Genomic DNA, 18,630 nt, shown 5'->3' on the forward strand with positions numbered 1-18,630 from the left:
ATACATGGTATCTAGATGTAGAATAGTCTGAAGTTTCTTGCATGTACGATGTCATCACGTCACGTTATACTGTCGGTTAGTGGTACAACAGATCTACCGACCAGGTATATTCCCCCTCAAAGCTCTTATCATTTCACTCCCACTTCTAGGTCTATACAGATCATTCCAATCGTTCTGCCTCATCCCCGACTCAGGTTCTTCACTCTCACCTCTACTCCTTCTTCTCCTTGCTGTTCCTAAACCTAATTCAGATCGTAATCTCGAATAAACAGGTTCGGAATGTACTGTCTCATTATCTCTCATACCCAAACCAGGCGATAGACAACCTTCATCCTGACTAACATGACTTGGGAACGTCGTCGTGGTAGATGTAACCCTTCTACTGCCTGATGTACTAGAGAAGGGCAAGTTGAGGGAGGTTCGCCGATCTGATAGTGCAGAAGGTCTAGATCTACCTCTTATCCTCCTAGAAGGATTAACATAGACCTCGACATCAACATTGCTTTGACAATTGGTCATGGCGGATGGATGACGACAACTCACCTAGCATTCAGAGCGGCTTTATGGGCAGTAGCATCTCTCCACAATCCAAAGGTTTCAGCTAGATAGAACGCTCAAGCGTTAGCTAAGACTCGCCTTGTCAATGAAATAGAGAAGGGCAGCTAACCAAGTAATTTCCGATCTCGCTCATTCTGCAGATCATCCGCTCTTTTCTTCCTTGCAAGAGCAACCAACCAAGCATTCAAAACTTTCCTTTTGAGACGTAATGAATCGGCCGTTATACCAGGTAAGATCTGTCGAGCAACAATTCTTGTGAGTGGATAGAGCTGAGTATAATCTCTGAGGGGACAACTCACCTCTGTACCGGCTTTCCATCTGTCCATAACTCCGTACAAGATAACGTTTTCATGCAAAAAGGCAACTTCTTTCTCCTGTAGAGCAAAGCAGAAGTCAATCAGACTACTACCAACAGGCTCAACAGCGGAGGTAAAGTCACTGACCATCTCCATCAGATCTCTCTCCCTCTTCTTCTCATACCACCTTTCAAAAACACTTCTGACCAACTTCTGATCACGCTCGATCAGAGAAGTCTCCGCGGTAAGACGTAATCTCTTCTGCTTCTTGGCTCTACCTCTCCAAGATCTAAACACTCGTCGAAGATTTTCTGCAAATCAAACAACCACATGAGCTGATTGATCTGCATGAATGGCAACAATCAGCTTACCTAGTTCACGTATCTCAAGCGCATCGTCCGCTTTCTTCTGATGACTCTGGATGATAGAAAGCCTGTCACGCCATCTTTGCACTAATTGACTATTTGAATGTGTTTGTCTCAAAATCAGCATGGATATCAACAGATCAGTTACCGCTAGCTAACCTCTTGACATGATCGTCCCTCGCTCGAGCAATGCGCAATTCGCGATCTTTCACTTCTATTACTCGGTTCGTCCATCTCTCCAGCGATCTTTTCAGAGTTTGCTATAGCAAAGAAAGACAACTCAGTCAGCTGTACTCCACAACGACAGCACTGCTACTTACCCTGTTCGCTTGGTCTTTCAAAACGATCTGTCTTCGACCCAGGTCTTTGTACTTGACAGTCATGACTTTCCATTCTAGAAACACGTTCAGTCAGCATCTCCAATGCGATCTCAAATATAAATCTGAGATCCTCTTACTGGTAAATACCTCGTATACCTTCTGGTTGTTGTTCTTCTCAATCCACCTTTCACCTTTCTTACGAGCATCTTCAGATCTCCAAGCTTTGAAAGCAGTCCTCAGCAAGAAGAACGCGTGAGCCCTATCTGCTAAACCCTGATTGCTCTTGATAATAGCAGTTGAATTATGCCATTTAGCCAATACGTTGACCTGCATTTTCTGTTCGTATACCAGTGTCGCTCGGAGTCGATCAGTTTGGTGAGATGCCACCGCGGAGCGCCACCGTGAGAAGAGCCTTTGGAGATTGTTGGTTCTGTTCTGTTCTTCGAATTGGTCGGCAACGTCTAGATACGAATAACCATTTATAAGCTTAGGCATTATGAGACCGACGAAGAAGCGGTACAGCTTACTATCTAGTCTCTTCAGATGATTTTGTCTATCTTTCCATCTCGTCCAAACTTTCTCCTGTAATCTCTTCTCCTTAGCTTGCACCAGTAATCTCCCCCAGGATTCTATCCTCCATCGTCTGAATGTTCTGTCCAGAAGACGGGTTTTGTCATAGATCAGAGCTTTCCTTTCCATTCTCTGTGTATCATTTATTCATCAGCACGAGCTGTCGTTGTCCGGGATTGAGATCAGGCAACTCACTTGCTGTCGTAGTCTTGAGATTCTCCATCTGTCAAGTACCATCAACAACAAACGTCTGCGATCGAAAATTGATGATTGTTTCGCTTGCCAACTGCACAAACATCCCAAAGGAAATTGGTAAGCTGACAGAGCGAGGTCATGAGCTAGACCCAGCTTACCTTGATATACGCCAATCATCCCATACTCTCTGTACTAAATCCATCTCATGCACCTGTCTTATCTTTTCTTCTCTCGGCTGAAGTACACTCTTTCTTCTCCATCTGACAAAAGCATCTCGCAAGCGTCGTTGTTCGATAACACCAAGTATGGTAGAAAATTCCTTTTTTCTATTTGCTTGATCATACCATTCTTCGAAAAACCCATGTAACAAGGGTCGTTCTCGATCTCTCGCAAATTCTCTACCGAGACTTTCAATTTGCCAGAACTATATGAATAAAATCTCTGATGATCAGCTCACATCATACTATGGCTGATCCAATAGCTCACCTTGAAACTGTCTCGCAAAAGTCGTGCATTACGATCATTCACAAAACGCGACTCCCTCTGTGCCATATCAACTTTCCACCTTTCCATTCTTCTTCTTTCCGCTCCAACTTTCCATACCTGGAATAACTCAAAGATCTCCTTTGACCTTTGCTCTGCCGTCCAATTGCTCTCAAGTAGGCTGAGCCGTTTCTCCTTGATCCTCTCTGCCCATTTACGCATCACATACAACTTGAGATGTAATTGACGATGTTGGTCTGCTGTTCCGGGTAGAGAAAGTTGATATCGAGCTGCCTTTGTCCATTTTTCAATTACTTGACGAAGTAGGAGGTTATCGCGAGCGATTGGGATGTTCTTGTACGTTACCTATAAGCACGACTCATTCAGTCCATACAGTCGACGAATCTTGTTAACTCAGGTTGGAGAAGGGCAAGTGACTTACCCGATAAAATTCCGACGTCTTAAACCACATATCCCAACATCTACCCATCAATCCGAGATTATAATAATCATCTGCTTTCTTCTCCATGTACTTTCTCTCACCCTCAGTGATCTCATTGATCCTATCTACCCAGCTTCGTTCAGGTTCGTTTGGTATCTCAGGTGAATAGATAGGTCTGTCTTTGGATTTGGGAGTGACGAAACCCAGACCTAAAGCAGAGAAATCTTCTGTAGCTTGATCTACTAGTTGATTTATATTTGATACTGAGATAGAATCGGAATATGCAGGTGGGTTTGTACTACTATGCTGTTGATATTTTGGTGATCGACCAATAGGGGTTGAAGTTCTGATAGGAGGATCGAAAACTAAAAGATCATTTGTATGATTATCACCATTGAAGGATTGATCAGGTGTATATCCAACCAATGATCTTGACCCATTCCTACTATGTCCTCCTTTTTCATGGATGCGACTGCGTTCTCGCCGTCTGGACAATTGTATTTCTTTTCGAGGACTTGGTCTGAGCTGGTTGATGAAGCTCACACCTTCGTTTTGATATTCATGATTTGACGGTGCGAACCCCTCATCTAGATCTGATGAAGCTGAAGCTAAGAAAGGCACTCTTGCTCGTAGACCTGGTAATTGCGATTGTGAGAACGAATGGTCATCTTGGTGCAGGTCGTCTACCACATGTTCTTCTGTATCTCCGTCTTCCTCCTCCTCCAATGATGATCGTGAATTCGAGTGGTTTGTTCGGAATGATCCGTTGGTCTTCCATATTTTCCACTTATCAGCCCAAGTAGGACCTTTGATATTTCCAAGCTTGAGTAGGAAACCATAATAGAGCGAATCATTCGTTTCGGATATACCGCTATGCAAGAAATGGGGGACAGCAGGAAGTCAGGAATTGAGTGTGACAGTCAGCTCAATGTACATGTATGGATCGGGAACATGGAACCCACCACTCTTGCAATACCTCTGCATAGGGTCTGTATATCTGAAGAAAGGTAGTCGCGTGTCTGCCCCTTGCGATTATCCTCTCGACTATATCCAGATCCACGTTGGCAAATCGAGAAGTGAAATCGTTCATCGAAGTGGATGAGGAGGATGAAGAGGTTTGCATCTGTGTTGTCACTGGGTCGATAGCATGCTTGGTTGAGAGACAAGAGATGTGAGATGTGAGGAGAGTATGGGCAAAAACGATAACAAATCAACAACTTTGTTATGTCATTATATTTGACTGTTGGTACACGCGACGAGCACGGACCCTTGCGTAAGAGTATGAGCGTGTCACCACTTTACTTTGCCATCCTCAACTTTCTCAGACACATACATACACCGTATACTGTACAATATCAACATCATTATCACATCATCCACCTTGGTCGTACCTTATCACTCAATTAGACTACTGAGATAGTCACAAGGACCTCATCATGGCAGAAGAAAACTTCTCTGCTGCTCTGACGACATGGAAGGGTGAGTGACATGATTCACATCATCGTCCTTCCCACATGACGGGTATCTGCCTCTGCCATATACCAAATTGCTATCATGCTACGTGAAGGACGATGCACTGATACATCCCATGTATCACAGAGATAAACCTGTCGGAGCTGCAGAAGTCCCTCGACTCAACGGCGTTGGAGTTGGTAGAAAACCAGAAAGAGAATCTTGTAGGTAGGAAGAAATTAGCTGAGCAAACCAGGGGTGAGTGCAATGAACAATAATCCATAATCACCAATTGTGAGATGATACCATACTGATTATTTGATGAACTGTAGAATTCAAGAAGCTTCCAGACGATGCAGAGAAATTCAGCGCCATTAAAGTCCTCCTAAAAGCCTATCAAGGAGAGATTGATTCCCTCACTCGTCGATCGAAAGTATCCGAGACATCGTTCTTAAACGTCTACAAATTACTTGCAGATGCTCCAGACCCTTATCCACTGTTGGACGCGGCCGTCGACCAGACTGTTAAGATCGCAGAGGCGAGGGTTTTGGAATCTGAATTGAGCAGATTGAGGGAAGAGAATAACGATCTGAAGAAGAATTTGAAAGAGTACAAGGATTCGGAGGACAGGAGGAAGAAAGCTGAAAATAAAGTGGAGCAGATTGAAGAGAAGGTATGTTACACTGCATTGCATTGTATGGAAGAAAGTAAGAGTGTAGCTAATCATGGAAATACTGGTCATGTTAGATGGAAGAGTTAATCCAGGAAAGGGTAAATCAGAAAGAGAATGAACTCAATGCGGAATACGATGAGAGAATGCGTAATTATGAAGAGAGGTGAGTTCTGAGCCCCTCACTGCTTCATGTTTGGGTCAGCTGACCATGGGGGATATGAACAGAGAGAAAGACCTGCAAAGACAGGTAGAGACCGTTCGAAACCAATTAAGAGATATGCATTCCTCGAACGAAAGTACTCAAGCTAAACTGATGGATGCAAGTCAGAGGCAGGGTGAGGCATTGATCCAGCTTCTCGCTTCTTTTCCCTGATATGAACCAAGCTGACGTATCATGACATCAACAGAACAAGACGTAGCTGCTAGATTAGCAGAATTGGATATGGTAGCCGCTGATTTATCAAGAGCCAATGAGCGAGTGGCTACCGTTGAGAGGAGGAATGTGAGTTCTCAGTCTTTGAGGTGTCAATCCAAGTCCGGCATTGATGAGTACGCCTATAGGAACTGTTAAGATCGGAGATAGAATCCGTTCGAAGTGGATCTCAGCAAGCTGAAAAGTGAGCTTTACTCACATTTCCCAGTCACCGTCCCATGAAGTTGAACAGTGCGTGGTTGCCGTTCTCAGGGTCAAAGCTCTCGAGTCTCAGATTGAAGAGTTGGAAGCGGAAGCCTCTAGATTACTCAGAGCGTTGGATCAGATCAAAGAGCAAAAAGCCGAATCTGAGAAGGCGGCGAAGAAAAAGGAAGATGAATTGGCCAAAGAGGTCGCCTCTCAGGTATGTCTAACGAGGTATCAGCTGGACGACGTGGAAAGGATGTATCAACTAATCTGTCTGGAAACTGTTGAGTAGGCTACTGAGATTCAGAATCTCAAGAACAAGGTGAAGCAGTATGGCGATTACGATGAAATTAAGAGAGAATTGGAGATCATGAAAGTGAGTTAGCTCTTGCCCGTGCGTTTCGCTGGTGGATCTAGCTAATACATATGTCTGGTATTCAGTACGTTGAATTTTCAGGAGCAGATTCAGATGTAGAAGACGAAGAAGACTTCGAAGAATCTGGACTTTCTTTGAAATTACCCGATCCCAATGCGACAGTAGCGAATAAATCGTCTAATCGATCACTCGAGAATTTGCTAGTATCCAAGAATCGAAAGTTATTAGAAGATCTTACCAAGTTGAGAGTATCGTATGAAGAGTTGAATTCTGAACATTCAAAGACGGATGAGATGATTGAAAATCTCCAGATGGACCTAAACAAGCAATTGAGTCTGGTGGAGAAGTTGGAGAATGATTTGATGAATATCAATAATAAAGATGATAATGAAAAGGAAGGAAAGGGATTACAGGGATTGGATATCGGTGGTTCAAAAGTTGTAAGTGTCATGTACACACACATCGAATGATCCAATCAGTTGCTGATGCGTTATGTATCTTCAGGATGGTCGAGCATCACCTGCTACTCAAGCTCAAGACAATTCTATCCTACCTATCGTTACCTCCCAAAGGGATAGGTTCAGACAACGTAATGCCGAATTGGAGGAGGAATTAAGAAAACAATTCGAGATCATATCTGATCTTCGTACAGAGATTAAATCCCTTCAAGCTGATAATCTCAAATTATATGAGAAAGTTAGATATATGGGTTCTTATGGTAATTCATCTAACAATAATAACAATAATCCAAATGGTATAAGTGGATATAATGTTCCGGGAAGTTCAACAAGAGGTGGATTAAATGGTGTTGGAGTGGGGATTGGTGCGAGGAGAGATGACGAAATTGGGAAATATAAGGATAAATATGATGAGAGTTTGAATCCTTTCGAAGCGTTTAAAGGTAGAGTGAGTAATTGTTTGTTCTCCAATTGATGGGGTTACCGTAGTGACTTATTGGGAACTCTGATGGATTGTAGGAAGCACAAAGAGCTATACAAGCGTTAAACCCACTCGAAAGAGGCGTATTCTCCCTGACAAGAGCTATAATAGGTAATAAGAGAGCTAGGAGCTTGTTCATACTGTATGCTGCGTCGCTGGTGAGTCAAGTCTTACCCTTTGGTACTGAATGATCCTTCTGCTGATGAGTTTGATGCCGGTACATAGCATATTTTGATACTGTTCGTACTATGGAACACAATGGCTGCTAGTGATTCCAATGCCCATCCTCCTGTATCTATACATCCTTGATCCGAATCCAGAAGTGCCTGAATGATGGAAATTATCAATGATTGGGATTGGTTTTGGTTATTGATAGTATTGAGAAACAAGGGAAACAAGATTGTATTCAATATGCATTTCCTTGATAATGTCATCTATTTAACAAGTTTCAATCTCAATGGAAAATCCAACGGCTTTACATGCTACACAAATTGAAATCAGAGTCCTTTCTCGTAATTGGATTTCTCATACAGTACACCAGAAATATTCCATCGGTTCACTGTCCACCGAACTTGGCTAATCTTCGTCTACGAATTTCCTCTATTTCATCAGAAAACCCAAAAAAAGGTCAGCTCAAACTCCGCTTTATCCGATCCGATCCGACAGACAAGATAAGCTCACCTGGAGACGGTTCATGTGCCGGTCCATCATCCGCATCCTCTTCTTCATCCTCGACATCTTTCTGTTCTTCCTTCTTGGTGGATTCAAATTCCGAAGGTTGCGCAGGGGGTACGACCGAAGTAGAAGTGGTAGGTTCAGGTGATCTGAGAATGGGAGTTTCTATTTTCGGTGGTAATTCCACAGGAGGTTTCCAACCAGGTGGTAAATCATTCATTGAAGCTTTCAATGCAGCTTGTAAAGCTTCATCTTCATCGTCGTAACTTCTTGAATGGAATTGGAAATCTGTCGGTCCTGTATATCCGAATATATCATCTCTGGCTGTACCAACTCTTCCTTCAGTTTCAGCTTCCTCGGAATGTATCTCTTCATCTTCACCTCCATCTCCATCACCGTGGTCCAAGGGGAAAGTCTGATTATCGAATATATCCACTGCAGGGTTTGGACCGGGGGTAGATCGATTAGATGATTGTCTTGTACGTGTCACTGCTGGTCTACTATATTCGTCTGAATCGATAGCAATAGGATCTTCAGGAACTAAATCTTCTTGCCTCCTTCTTCTTCGCGGGACAGGTGGTGAGGATGGGCCCGCACCGGAGGAAGAAGGGAAATCGACAGAGGAAGTATCTGGATTGATGGATGTCCCAGCATGAGAAGCTAGTACGTCCGAATCAAATCATCAACATTACATCAGCAATCAAAATATGCTATGGTGAAAGGAGATACTTACGTCCAGCAATTCCTCCTGTAGCGCTAGAAGGAGGTTGAGAAAACATGCTCCCACTAGCACCGGATCTACCAACCGGTTCACCCAATTCTATAGCCATCGTATCTGCCATACATTCAGGTAAGACACCTATTCCACCATCTTGCCACCCCTGACCTTCACCTGCATCTTCGCCTTCCCTTGTTCCCAAGACGGTCTTACGAACTACAAAGACCGAGTATCCCTCTTGTTCAGCTTGGGTGAGGACCATTCTCAGATAGGTGGGTGAGATCCACTCCGGTTGAGGTAAGAAGGAATTGAGGTTGTACCATCTTTTAGTAGCTGATGAGTGAGGTGGGTAGGTCGAAAATCTTCGGAGAGGAAACCAGTGAGATGATAAATTAAGGATGAACGCGACTTGCTCTCTAAAAAGATTAGACAGATAAAAATAAAAATAAGTCAACATGGGAGGTAAAGCGAGGGAGGAAGAACGAAGACTTACTCTGGATGTTCTTGATATTCCCTCATAGCTTCACCTCTCCATCTTACCAAACTCAAGTCCCAGACTTCCAGTGCCCTTTCTAAGACTGAGATAGAGAAATAACCAGTATCATCGAAATTGTATGACTTCTTGAGCTGATGTGATACGTCCAAAGTAGCATTTTCAGCTTGGTCCAATCTGTGATTTTGTGCAAGTACATATACATATATCAGCTAGTAGTCAATACGAGAAGAGAAGAGTAGATGCGAGGTCAGAGAATGAACATACTTTTTGGCTATATCTGCGAGATCCCATTCCGTATATGTGAATTGTTGAAGGACATTATTCCTGAAAAAGGAGGAAGAGAGGTAAGCGTTCTCCATGGCAATCAGCAGGAGTACAGCTTATTACGAAGCTTACAAGCAATGCTGAGCGCCTGATCCGGATAGTACAACGTCAGTATATGAACTGTAGAGGGGGGAATCACCAGCTTACATAGTAATGATCCTTCCTCCTGCTTCTCAAAATACATGACTAAAGGTGTAAGTAAACAAGGAAAAATATCAGTATATAATTCGGGAACGTGTGCCTCTTCTGTGTTAAGACGTACAAGGTACTAGATCCATCTTGGCGATATATCCTATAGACCGGGATACTCTGCGATGGTGCTTAGGAGGACTTTCGATGTTGGGTATTGCAAGAGTGAAGATGCAGATGGAGAGATGGAGGAACATGAAGGTATCCATGATGAGGGTCGAGAGTGAGTGCTTTGCCGCCAACGTCATAACGATGCCACGTGTTGGTAAAAAGGCACGTGCGCGATAGCCCCTGCAGGCTGTAACTTGCAGGTGCAAAGCTTTAGCAATGTCCAGCGCATATATATGAGTATAGTCTAATCGTTGAGCGGTAATCTACTATGGATGGAACGGAGCGACAGTGCTCTTGGATGCTCATGTGAATGTGCTCTAGCAGAGTTCAGTAACCTTCGTTGGACAATCAACAATTCACCAAAATGCATACAGACTACCTCGTACTTGATCGCTTCTTCTTACCCTTGAATTCCCTTGCTTTCCTACAATTCCTCTGTGATCATCGCTCTGATATGGCATGCAATCGATTCTTAGCGGAATTGATCCAGCTTATTTCTGTTGAGCGAGAATCTCGATCCAGTATCCATCAGGATCATAGATGAACGCGATGTGCTTGAGTAGGAAACGAACACAATGAATATCAGCTACGTTGTTCATTTGCCGACACTTCTCCTCATCTCACCCTCGTCTCCAGCGTCCTCTTCTCTACCAAGATCAATGCAAGATCAATGAATCTAAGTGTTCTCCTCTGCACCCTTCCTGTCCTTCTTGACGCTCTGTCCCTGTCACAGTCTCTTCTCCCAAAAGAAGCGACGGTCATAATCGCGGTTTGATAATCCCAGCTTGATCTGATTCCCCGTTTACCCTCGAGACATTCCTTCTCTTTCGTCGAGACCATGTTCTTGCCCTTCATCTTCCCCTTGCGGTAGATGATATATATCCGAAAACTAACTCACTCTCATCTTACCGTCCTCAGGTCTCTTCTTGAACTTCACACCCAGCTCGTCAAATCTCTTAACGGCAGCTTCCAGGTTATCTACAGTGACCGCAATATGTCCGAAGCCTCTTCCAGGCTCCTCGTTACCTGATGCATAACCTTTGAAGTTTGGATCGGATTCTGGCGAAGAGAATAATAAGCGTTAACACATATTCTGTATGATGCTTCCATCACGGCCCATTCTAAGTCGAAACAGGAACCATTCCATATGCGGACATTCTTTGTCACATATAGCATATGATTGTACACCCAGATTGAATAGAGTGACAATCGCACTCACCTGTACCCCAGTTGTGACACAATTCCAATACACCTTCTCTGTTCAATTGGACTGAAGCCTTCTCGTCATCCGAGGCATTCGCTTTATCGCCGAATCCAGCTGGGAAGGCGAGGCTAAGTAGATTGAGAGAAATGGATCCAACCAGTCAGCGATGAATGTCGTCATAAGATTCAAGGTCCATCGATGGTAACTGGTCGCTTTATCAATTAGTATGAACGACTCACAAGTAATTGGTAAAATCACCACCTGGAGATTCTTTGAATTTCTATCCGTGCGATCAAACATCAGTCACACATCCCATACTTCCACTTAGGCATGTATACATAGACTGTGAGATCATGTCGTAAGGACTCACCTGCATACCCAATACATTCTCATACCAAGGGATCGAGACCTTTGGGTCCTTGATCCTGAGCATGGTATGGTTGAATTTGTAAGTAGCGGTGTTGGTAGCTGAGGATGACATTCTGGATATGATCTCTTTGGTGTAAGGTGTATTTCTGAGTTTGAGCAGTGAAGAGGTGATCATTTGAATTGGACCGAGATGATATACAAGATGACAAGATGGTGATGCAAGGTCGCGGTGTGGTTGTATTTCATCTGTCTCCTGTTTCGGTGAATGACGTTGAGAGTGAGAGGGTTGAGAGAAGAGTGGAGGTTATACAAGTACACGTGGGATGTCCCCGGAATGTCCGGATCCTCCCAACATGGACATGGCCCGGTTACCCCATCAGCCGATGCATGGTGCATATGCATATGGGCATAGCATATGCAGATGGGATCCATGTTGACCGTACCAAGGAGGGAGAGTAAGATGAATGCTGCACATGAGCTAATCAACAACATCATACTGTCCTACTCCACCTCAAGTTTGGTGACTTGGATCTCGACAAGTTCAATCTCGACTCAGCTCTCCATCAAAGACCCGCACTGATCTAGATATCTACCCCATTAAGTGTCCCCCACTTCCACCATCATCATCAGCCATCAACAACATGACCAACATCAAACACACCGTTGTAAGTCATTTCGCTCTTTCTCTTCCCTTCCTCCTGTTCTCCTCTTCACTTGAGCATCGTCAAGTATGCTCTCCATCAGAATCACAAAGTCCACTCGTACCCTCACTATCATCCCCAGATCAGTCATTCGTATTCGTACAATTATGACTCTCAAATACAGATTACAGCAGAGTACTGACCTCGATGCATTCGATGATCAGTCTGCCGCTCCCGGTAATGCAGAGGGATTGACGATTGGAACTGCTCGACGTGGACCTGCAGGTTCGTCGGGTGCAGCGCAATTCAAGGAAATACGAAAAGAGGCTTTGGAGGGCGTCAGACGACGGGCTGAAAGTACAAAGGGTAGTGGGAAGCTGAATGGCAAGGTTGGAGTTATTACGGGTGTAGGGCCTGAAAGTGGAATTGGGGTAAGTACACTTTTCGTATCGTAAAAAGAGAAAGGAGGAGTACCATAAGCTGATAGAAAGAGGGGTAGACTGCTGCTGCAAAATTGTTTACTAGAGAGGGTGCGTGTGATCCAAATCATGTGTTTCATGATAATACTTATCTATACTTGATTTCTGGTAGGTGCAAAACACCTATATCTGATAGATTACGATGATACCGCATTACCAAACCTCAAGAAATGGTTGGAGAGTACATATCCATCTACCAAGGTACGTCGTGAATATCGTTGATCTCATGACGACGCTGATGAACGTTGGATAGGTTACAATCCTCAAAGCCGATGCAGCTTCCCCATCTACAATATCCAACCTCATCTCTCAGGTTATTGAAGAAAATGGTCATTTAGATTTTTTCTTTGCCAATGCCGGTGTATCTCAAATCAGACCTAGAAACACTACGCCAGATGTGAACAAGGCTATAGGAGATTTGCAATCCCTTGCTAGACCTGTCAGTAAGATTGATGAGAAGGAATTTGATGAGGTTATGAGGATAAATGCTTTGGGGTGAGTTGTCGTGATACACATTGAAATGAATATGAGTGTTTTTGGTTTGGAAATGTTGCTAATTTCCTGAGCAGAGTTTTCATAGCTATCAAGTACGCTTCGGAAGCTATGAAGATCGTATCGCCTGAGAAAGGTAAAAAAGTCCCCGGTGGAAGTATAATATTGACCGCTTCGAGTGAGTCGGACTTTCCATTCCCTGTTCACTCCATACAGGCCGATATTCCTTGTAGAAAATGTGAGGATTTAGCTAATCTTGGTCCTGTCAACCGCTTAGTCGCTGGACTAAAAGCCAATGCTGGTCCAATCCCCTATTCAGCTTCGAAAGCAGCTGTAGTCTCAATGGCTCAGACCTCCGCGTACGATTTGGCAGGATATAACATCAGAGTAAACGCTTTGTGTCCTGGGCTGATCGAGGTGAGTTTGACGAAAAAACTCGCCGCTTTGCCACACGTCCCTGTTGTGAGCCTGCAATGCTAGATCGATCGTTGAGGCTGATGTCTGTTGAATCTTGTTGTAGACCGACATGACTAGAGGGATGTTCACACTGGCCGAAGCGGCTGGTAAATCGGATAAGATGGGTGTATTGAACCCGGCTCATAGACAAGGCTTGGGATCTGGTAAGTACAGCACAGCATGACACATCCTCAAGCATCAAAAGTGTAACCTGATGATGTCCACTTCGATCAATAGAGGTAGCTCAGGTAGCTCTGTTCTTAGCTTCTGGTAGGTGACTTTCATGCCCACCTCTTCGTTCATGTAAGCTGACGATGAAGGTAAACCAGACGATTCATCATACGTTAATGGACAAGCTATACCGATAGATGGAGGACTGACAGCAGGCGTACCATACGCCAAGATGAAGTTGTAGTCTGTGGGTTGTCCGTACAACAGAGCATCCCTGTCCGTATTGATTGATGGTTTTGTATGTATGTGTACAGAGTAACACAACACTGCACTGTGTGATTTTTGCTCATGATGTGATGTTTGCTCATGATGTCTTTTCTCATGATGTCAATGAACGGCGAAATCGGAATCTGTTCTGACCAGACTTGGCATCATACAAAATTGAACCTTGCGCACAATTATGTGGCACAGCCCCTTCGATTCTTCGATATGAGAGTCATACTACCATAGCTCGGTGATGTCAATCGATCGAGCCTAATTTGTGTGCAGGGATGACCAAAGTGGGGTTTTTGAGAACGTGTTGAAGGCGCCTTTTCAACGTGATACAGTGGAGAAGCGTATTGTTGACGATGTTGAGTGAGAGCAAGAAGAGCCTTGTGTCACGGTTGCTAAGCAGGGCGAGCAAGGCGGCTACATAGATAGATAGATAAATAGATAGATGTTGAAATACCCTCACCTACTTTCTTGCTGATATCATTGAGCTATACCATTCACCGTATCTGATCTGTCCGAAGAAACGTCAATTACCAGAATTGAAAGGCTCAAAGGCTATCAACAGCTTCTGAAACGCTCAACCGGTCAGATAGGTCCGATATTTGTACTTAGCTTGACCAACTAAGCCCTATCTAGTTGAGCCTATATCATGTTTGGGACTGATACCAAAGGGCAAGAGCAATCGAGTTTACCTGGGTTCAGTAGATCTTCCACTATCGATCCTACTATTCGATCTCATATTCTTCAAGGCCTAAGAGATAGAGAGGATGATCAATATAATGGGAAAGGAAGGATGCAAGATAAAGTCGGGGTGATCACTGGAGTAGGACCCTTGAATGGAATTGGGGTAGGTCTAGTCCTTCTTTTGAGGCTGCTGATCCATTCATTCCAATTTCAGTGGGTGGTACCATACAGTAGAAACATGTTGATGTGTGGCGTATGTACTGTCCTGTGCTGTAGACTGCTACTGCCAAATTATTCGCTAAAGAAGGTAAGTCAACTGGAAATACAACATTCTCACACAAACTGTAGGGTATAATTTGTTACTGCTCTGATCGAATTACGTATGGATAGGTGCAAGACATCTCTACTTGTTGGATATACAAGATGAATCCTTGAACAAGTTGAAAGAATGGTTGGAAGACAATTATCCAAAGACCAAAGTAAGTCAAGTACGAGTCCATGCGTTGTTTTTTTATTTGATTGGTCATTGTATTTATCTTACTGCACTAGACTACAACCATTGTAGGGGATTGTACCTCTTCATTGGTCATTGAAGACCTTTTGAATCAAGTCATCGACCAAGAAGATAAATTAGATTTCTTCTTTGCCAATGCAGGTTTACGCCATATTAAACCTTCTTTGCCAAGCCACCTCGACGAGAAGACCAAAAGTTTTCTGGAGCTTAACTTGTTCTTGAGACCTGTCGATCAAGTGGGAGAAGAAGAGTTTAGAGAGTTGATAAGAGTAAATATGATGAGGTGATTGATCTGACTTGCTTTCAACTCCCCACTTGATATTCAAGTCTAAGACAGAATGTTACTTGATATTCCGCTGATATCCCATGCCGCATCGTATATTACGATCTACGACCTACGACAGTGCCTTCCTAGCCATCAAATACGGTTCTCAAGCTATGCTCCATACTTCTCCTAAGAAAGGTAAAGATGTACCTGCAGGATCGATCGTGTTGACTTCTTCAAGTAAGTCAGAAAGACCAACTCGACACAGGGTTCGTAAGTGATGAAGCTGATCGAGTCGACTGTATGGTGTCAGTCGCCGGACTAAAAGCTAAAGCTGGTACTTTGGGCTATTCAGCTTCTAAGGCTGCTATCAACTCTCTAGCTCAGACAGCCGCATATGATCTGATGGGTAAGGGGGTAAGGGTCAATGCGATTGCGCCGGGGTTAATCGAAGTGAGTCGGATCGATTTTACTTCTTCGGGAAGCTTTTATACGTTCATACATCATCTGCATACAGCTTGGTTGACATAACTCCATAGACCGACATGACCAGACCTCTATTCATTCTGGCTCAAGCCGCAGGAAGTCTTGATCAAATGGGTTCGTTAAATCCCTTACAAAGGCAGGGATTGCCAAGTGGTGAGTTGGCAGCTCTCAATCACGAACTTGACAGTCTGATATATGGTAGTTGATGAATCACCACCACATCTCAGAAGTAGCGCAAACAGCTCTGTTCTTGGCTTCAGGTGAGTCAACTGAGCTTCACGCTAAAGTGAGTGCTGCATCGTATCTCTTCTAACGAAATAGGGATTTCCCAGACGATTCGTCATATATCAACGGTCAAGTCATACCCGTAGACGGAGGTCTCTCAGCTGGACTACCATATAACAAATCTGATATTCGATCATCTTCTTGTGCGTAGTAGATGTTTTCTTGGTCTCAGTAACATTGTAGAATGTGTATGTACTGTGTTGTTTGAGTCCATTATAGTGATACTTGCGTCCGGATAATCCGGATTAGCCCCATTCCGTTATCTCTCTTTCGGTATCGCGAGTCAGAATGATCGATGTTATCGTGACTCATTGTTGATGGATCATGATATCGGGTGTAGTGTGTACAACTACCTGATCAGCATGATTGGATCAGTAAATGAAGACCGATAGACGCCAATCACTCCAATTGACTCGAACGATCACTACACGAGGCCCTTTACAAAGTCAAGCATCGACTCCGATTTCCTCCTGCAATACCACCCACCCTCTTTTTGTTCATTCTCCCATTCCCTTCCCTTCACTTCTCACTCTCCTCGCTTCTCTTCCCTCTTCCCTCTCTCTTCCTGGCCTCATCAGTATCTTATACCGATCGACCAACAACCATGCTCCAAGTACTTACCCCTTCTCAGCTCGATCAATGGAGATCTGATGGATATCTACTCATACCGTCTTTCTTTTCACTTGAAGAAGTGAAAGAGATGTTGGAGGAAGCTAAGAGGTTATGCGATGAATTTGATATCGAGGGACACCCTATGGTGAGTACAAAGCGCAAATGAAAATCATCAACACATTTGTGCTGACACCATATTGTCTTGTCAGACCGCTTTCAAGACAGCTGCCGACGGTTATCACGTAGGGGATGACTATTTCTTGAATTCAGGTGATAAGGTGAGTTGAGCCACCCTTCTTGCTTTTCTCATTCACCCACTAACTATCGTACAATGCGATTTCATGCTGATAGGACGTATATTGTGATTATAATTCATAGATTAGATATTTTCTCGAACCATCCTCAACTACAACAGCTACAGCATCCCAACCCGCCAGATTACTCGTCCCACCTTCTCAATCAATCAACAAGATCGGACATGCTTTAGCCGTCTTGAATCCTGTATTCAACAGGTACACATTACAGAATGACAAGATCAAAAATGTAGCTAGGGATTTAGGTGAACAAGTTGATCCAAGGGTATTGCAAAGTATGATCATTTGTAAACAGCCTAGAATAGGTGGTACAGGTGAGTTTGGATGGGAAAATCCATACTATCGATCTATATGGCCGATCGATCAAAGTCAATCATTTTACTAATTCCATAATTCTCACTTTGTCTCAATCACCAACAGTCCCATGCCATAATGACTCGACTTTCCTCTACACCGACCCACCAAGTGCTATAGGCTGTTGGATCGCTCTGGAAGATTGTACACCTACCAATGGTTGTTTGGTGAGTTTCCTCCTATCATCACCACATCATCGAATATCGCCTTACTGATTATGATTGTACCTGTCATCTGATCGTAATCGAACGGTATAGTCATTTTTACCTGGATCACATCAAAAGGCTCGTATCTCCTCACGATTCGTTCGAGACCCTTCAGGAAAAGGAACGACGTTCATCGATATACCCGAGGTAAAGAAGAACGAGGAGAATTGGGATGAGATGAAAGGATGGAAAGAAGCTGATTGTAAGGCCGGTACATTAGTGTTGATTCATGGTGAGTTGGCTTGGTCATACAGCCTTTCTGTCGTACAGGATAATTCACTTGCTATTGATGACATTACAGAGATTGACCAAGGGTAGTAGTACTGATGAAATGACAAAATCGCAGGAAGCGTAATGCACAAATCTCCACCTAACCATTCTGATAAAACGAGATTTATCTATACGTTCCATATGATTGAAGGTGCCCAGGGGACAGTTTACGATGAGAAGAATTGGTATGTCTCATTTAATATCCTATCATGTTTGGCAAATTACATTTCAACAAATCACACTTGAAGGCCTTTGATCAATTTCATTTCTTAGCTGACTGTCATATGCAAATTATAGGTTACAACCTACGAAAGAAATGCCTTTCCCTTCTCTGCTTGGATGATTGCCACAAACATAACCAAGGGGGAGAAATGGTATCAGAAATGTTGTCAAAGATAAATTACGATGAAGGGAACTAGCAGTAAAGTAGGAGATATGATATGTGAATAAAGGCAAAGAGCATTATTATCGCCTTAATCAAGTTATCAACATTACAATTGGAATTCAAAGTGAACTTACTCGTAGCCTAGCGTTGTATATAGATTCAAGATCTTCATCTTGTATATTGACTACATTATGTACATCCCATCATATGCCAACTGAATTTGTGCCATACACCATATACGCAACTTCCAATCTTCAAAGTTCATTGAGTGACATTGATTGACAATGACGATAAAGAAAGAACGATGACATCTCTCTTGAACAATTTACCATCATACCTAATTATCTACTATATAAACAACCGATACAG

The 18,630-nt window shown here is 43.4% G+C and overlaps 7 protein-coding genes across 7 annotated transcripts; 4 read left to right on the forward strand and 3 right to left on the reverse strand.

Moving 5' to 3' along the window:
- Positions 1–93: 93 nt before the first annotated feature.
- On the reverse strand, positions 94–4,352 carry I203_103565 (uncharacterized protein; the record flags this gene model as incomplete). The annotated part of the gene is made up of 15 exons (XM_065517345.1): positions 94–466; positions 544–601; positions 668–794; positions 858–932; positions 1,002–1,165; positions 1,226–1,314; positions 1,379–1,479; positions 1,540–1,613; positions 1,677–2,000; positions 2,067–2,241; positions 2,305–2,395; positions 2,463–2,728; positions 2,791–3,153; positions 3,230–4,100; positions 4,192–4,352. The coding sequence occupies 15 exons, from the start codon at positions 4,350–4,352 to the stop codon at positions 94–96; spliced, it is 3,312 nt and encodes a 1,103-aa protein (XP_065374163.1).
- A 313-nt stretch (positions 4,353–4,665) lies between these two features.
- Positions 4,666–7,597, forward strand: I203_103566 (uncharacterized protein; the record flags this gene model as incomplete). The annotated part of the gene is made up of 13 exons (XM_065517346.1): positions 4,666–4,708; positions 4,829–4,939; positions 5,014–5,354; positions 5,429–5,517; positions 5,580–5,689; positions 5,762–5,856; positions 5,916–5,971; positions 6,040–6,190; positions 6,266–6,349; positions 6,415–6,789; positions 6,854–7,255; positions 7,327–7,446; positions 7,514–7,597. 13 exons carry the CDS (start codon positions 4,666–4,668, stop codon positions 7,595–7,597), a joined length of 2,061 nt encoding a protein of 686 aa, XP_065374164.1.
- A 247-nt stretch (positions 7,598–7,844) lies between these two features.
- I203_103567 (uncharacterized protein) lies at positions 7,845–9,779 on the reverse strand (the record flags this gene model as incomplete). Its single annotated transcript, XM_019147632.2, has 8 exons — positions 7,845–7,888; positions 7,970–8,623; positions 8,697–9,097; positions 9,175–9,351; positions 9,442–9,501; positions 9,574–9,589; positions 9,649–9,687; positions 9,764–9,779. 8 exons carry the CDS (start codon positions 9,777–9,779, stop codon positions 7,845–7,847), a joined length of 1,407 nt encoding a protein of 468 aa, XP_019003297.2.
- A 513-nt stretch (positions 9,780–10,292) lies between these two features.
- On the reverse strand, positions 10,293–11,486 carry I203_103568 (lactoylglutathione lyase; the record flags this gene model as incomplete). The annotated part of the gene is made up of 5 exons (XM_019147631.2): positions 10,293–10,355; positions 10,700–10,860; positions 11,021–11,133; positions 11,245–11,285; positions 11,376–11,486. 5 exons carry the CDS (start codon positions 11,484–11,486, stop codon positions 10,293–10,295), a joined length of 489 nt encoding a protein of 162 aa, XP_019003296.2.
- Positions 11,487–12,182: 696 nt separating this feature from the next.
- Positions 12,183–13,857, forward strand: I203_103569 (uncharacterized protein; the record flags this gene model as incomplete). The annotated part of the gene is made up of 10 exons (XM_065517347.1): positions 12,183–12,446; positions 12,515–12,545; positions 12,607–12,695; positions 12,748–12,891; positions 12,943–12,989; positions 13,064–13,164; positions 13,264–13,403; positions 13,507–13,606; positions 13,680–13,712; positions 13,772–13,857. The coding sequence occupies 10 exons, from the start codon at positions 12,183–12,185 to the stop codon at positions 13,855–13,857; spliced, it is 1,035 nt and encodes a 344-aa protein (XP_065374165.1).
- Positions 13,858–14,535: 678 nt separating this feature from the next.
- I203_103570 (uncharacterized protein) lies at positions 14,536–16,271 on the forward strand (the record flags this gene model as incomplete). Its single annotated transcript, XM_019147629.2, has 9 exons — positions 14,536–14,733; positions 14,847–14,877; positions 14,961–15,049; positions 15,120–15,367; positions 15,489–15,589; positions 15,663–15,802; positions 15,889–15,988; positions 16,063–16,095; positions 16,168–16,271. 9 exons carry the CDS (start codon positions 14,536–14,538, stop codon positions 16,269–16,271), a joined length of 1,044 nt encoding a protein of 347 aa, XP_019003294.2.
- A 453-nt stretch (positions 16,272–16,724) lies between these two features.
- I203_103571 (uncharacterized protein) lies at positions 16,725–18,219 on the forward strand (the record flags this gene model as incomplete). Its single annotated transcript, XM_065517348.1, has 7 exons — positions 16,725–16,877; positions 16,942–17,010; positions 17,111–17,360; positions 17,467–17,567; positions 17,658–17,838; positions 17,953–18,061; positions 18,174–18,219. 7 exons carry the CDS (start codon positions 16,725–16,727, stop codon positions 18,217–18,219), a joined length of 909 nt encoding a protein of 302 aa, XP_065374166.1.
- Positions 18,220–18,630: the final 411 nt, after the last annotated feature.

Source organism: Kwoniella mangroviensis (assembly GCF_000507465.2).
Source record: "Kwoniella mangroviensis CBS 8507 chromosome 1 map unlocalized Ctg01, whole genome shotgun sequence".
NCBI lineage: Eukaryota > Fungi > Basidiomycota > Tremellomycetes > Tremellales > Cryptococcaceae > Kwoniella > Kwoniella mangrovensis.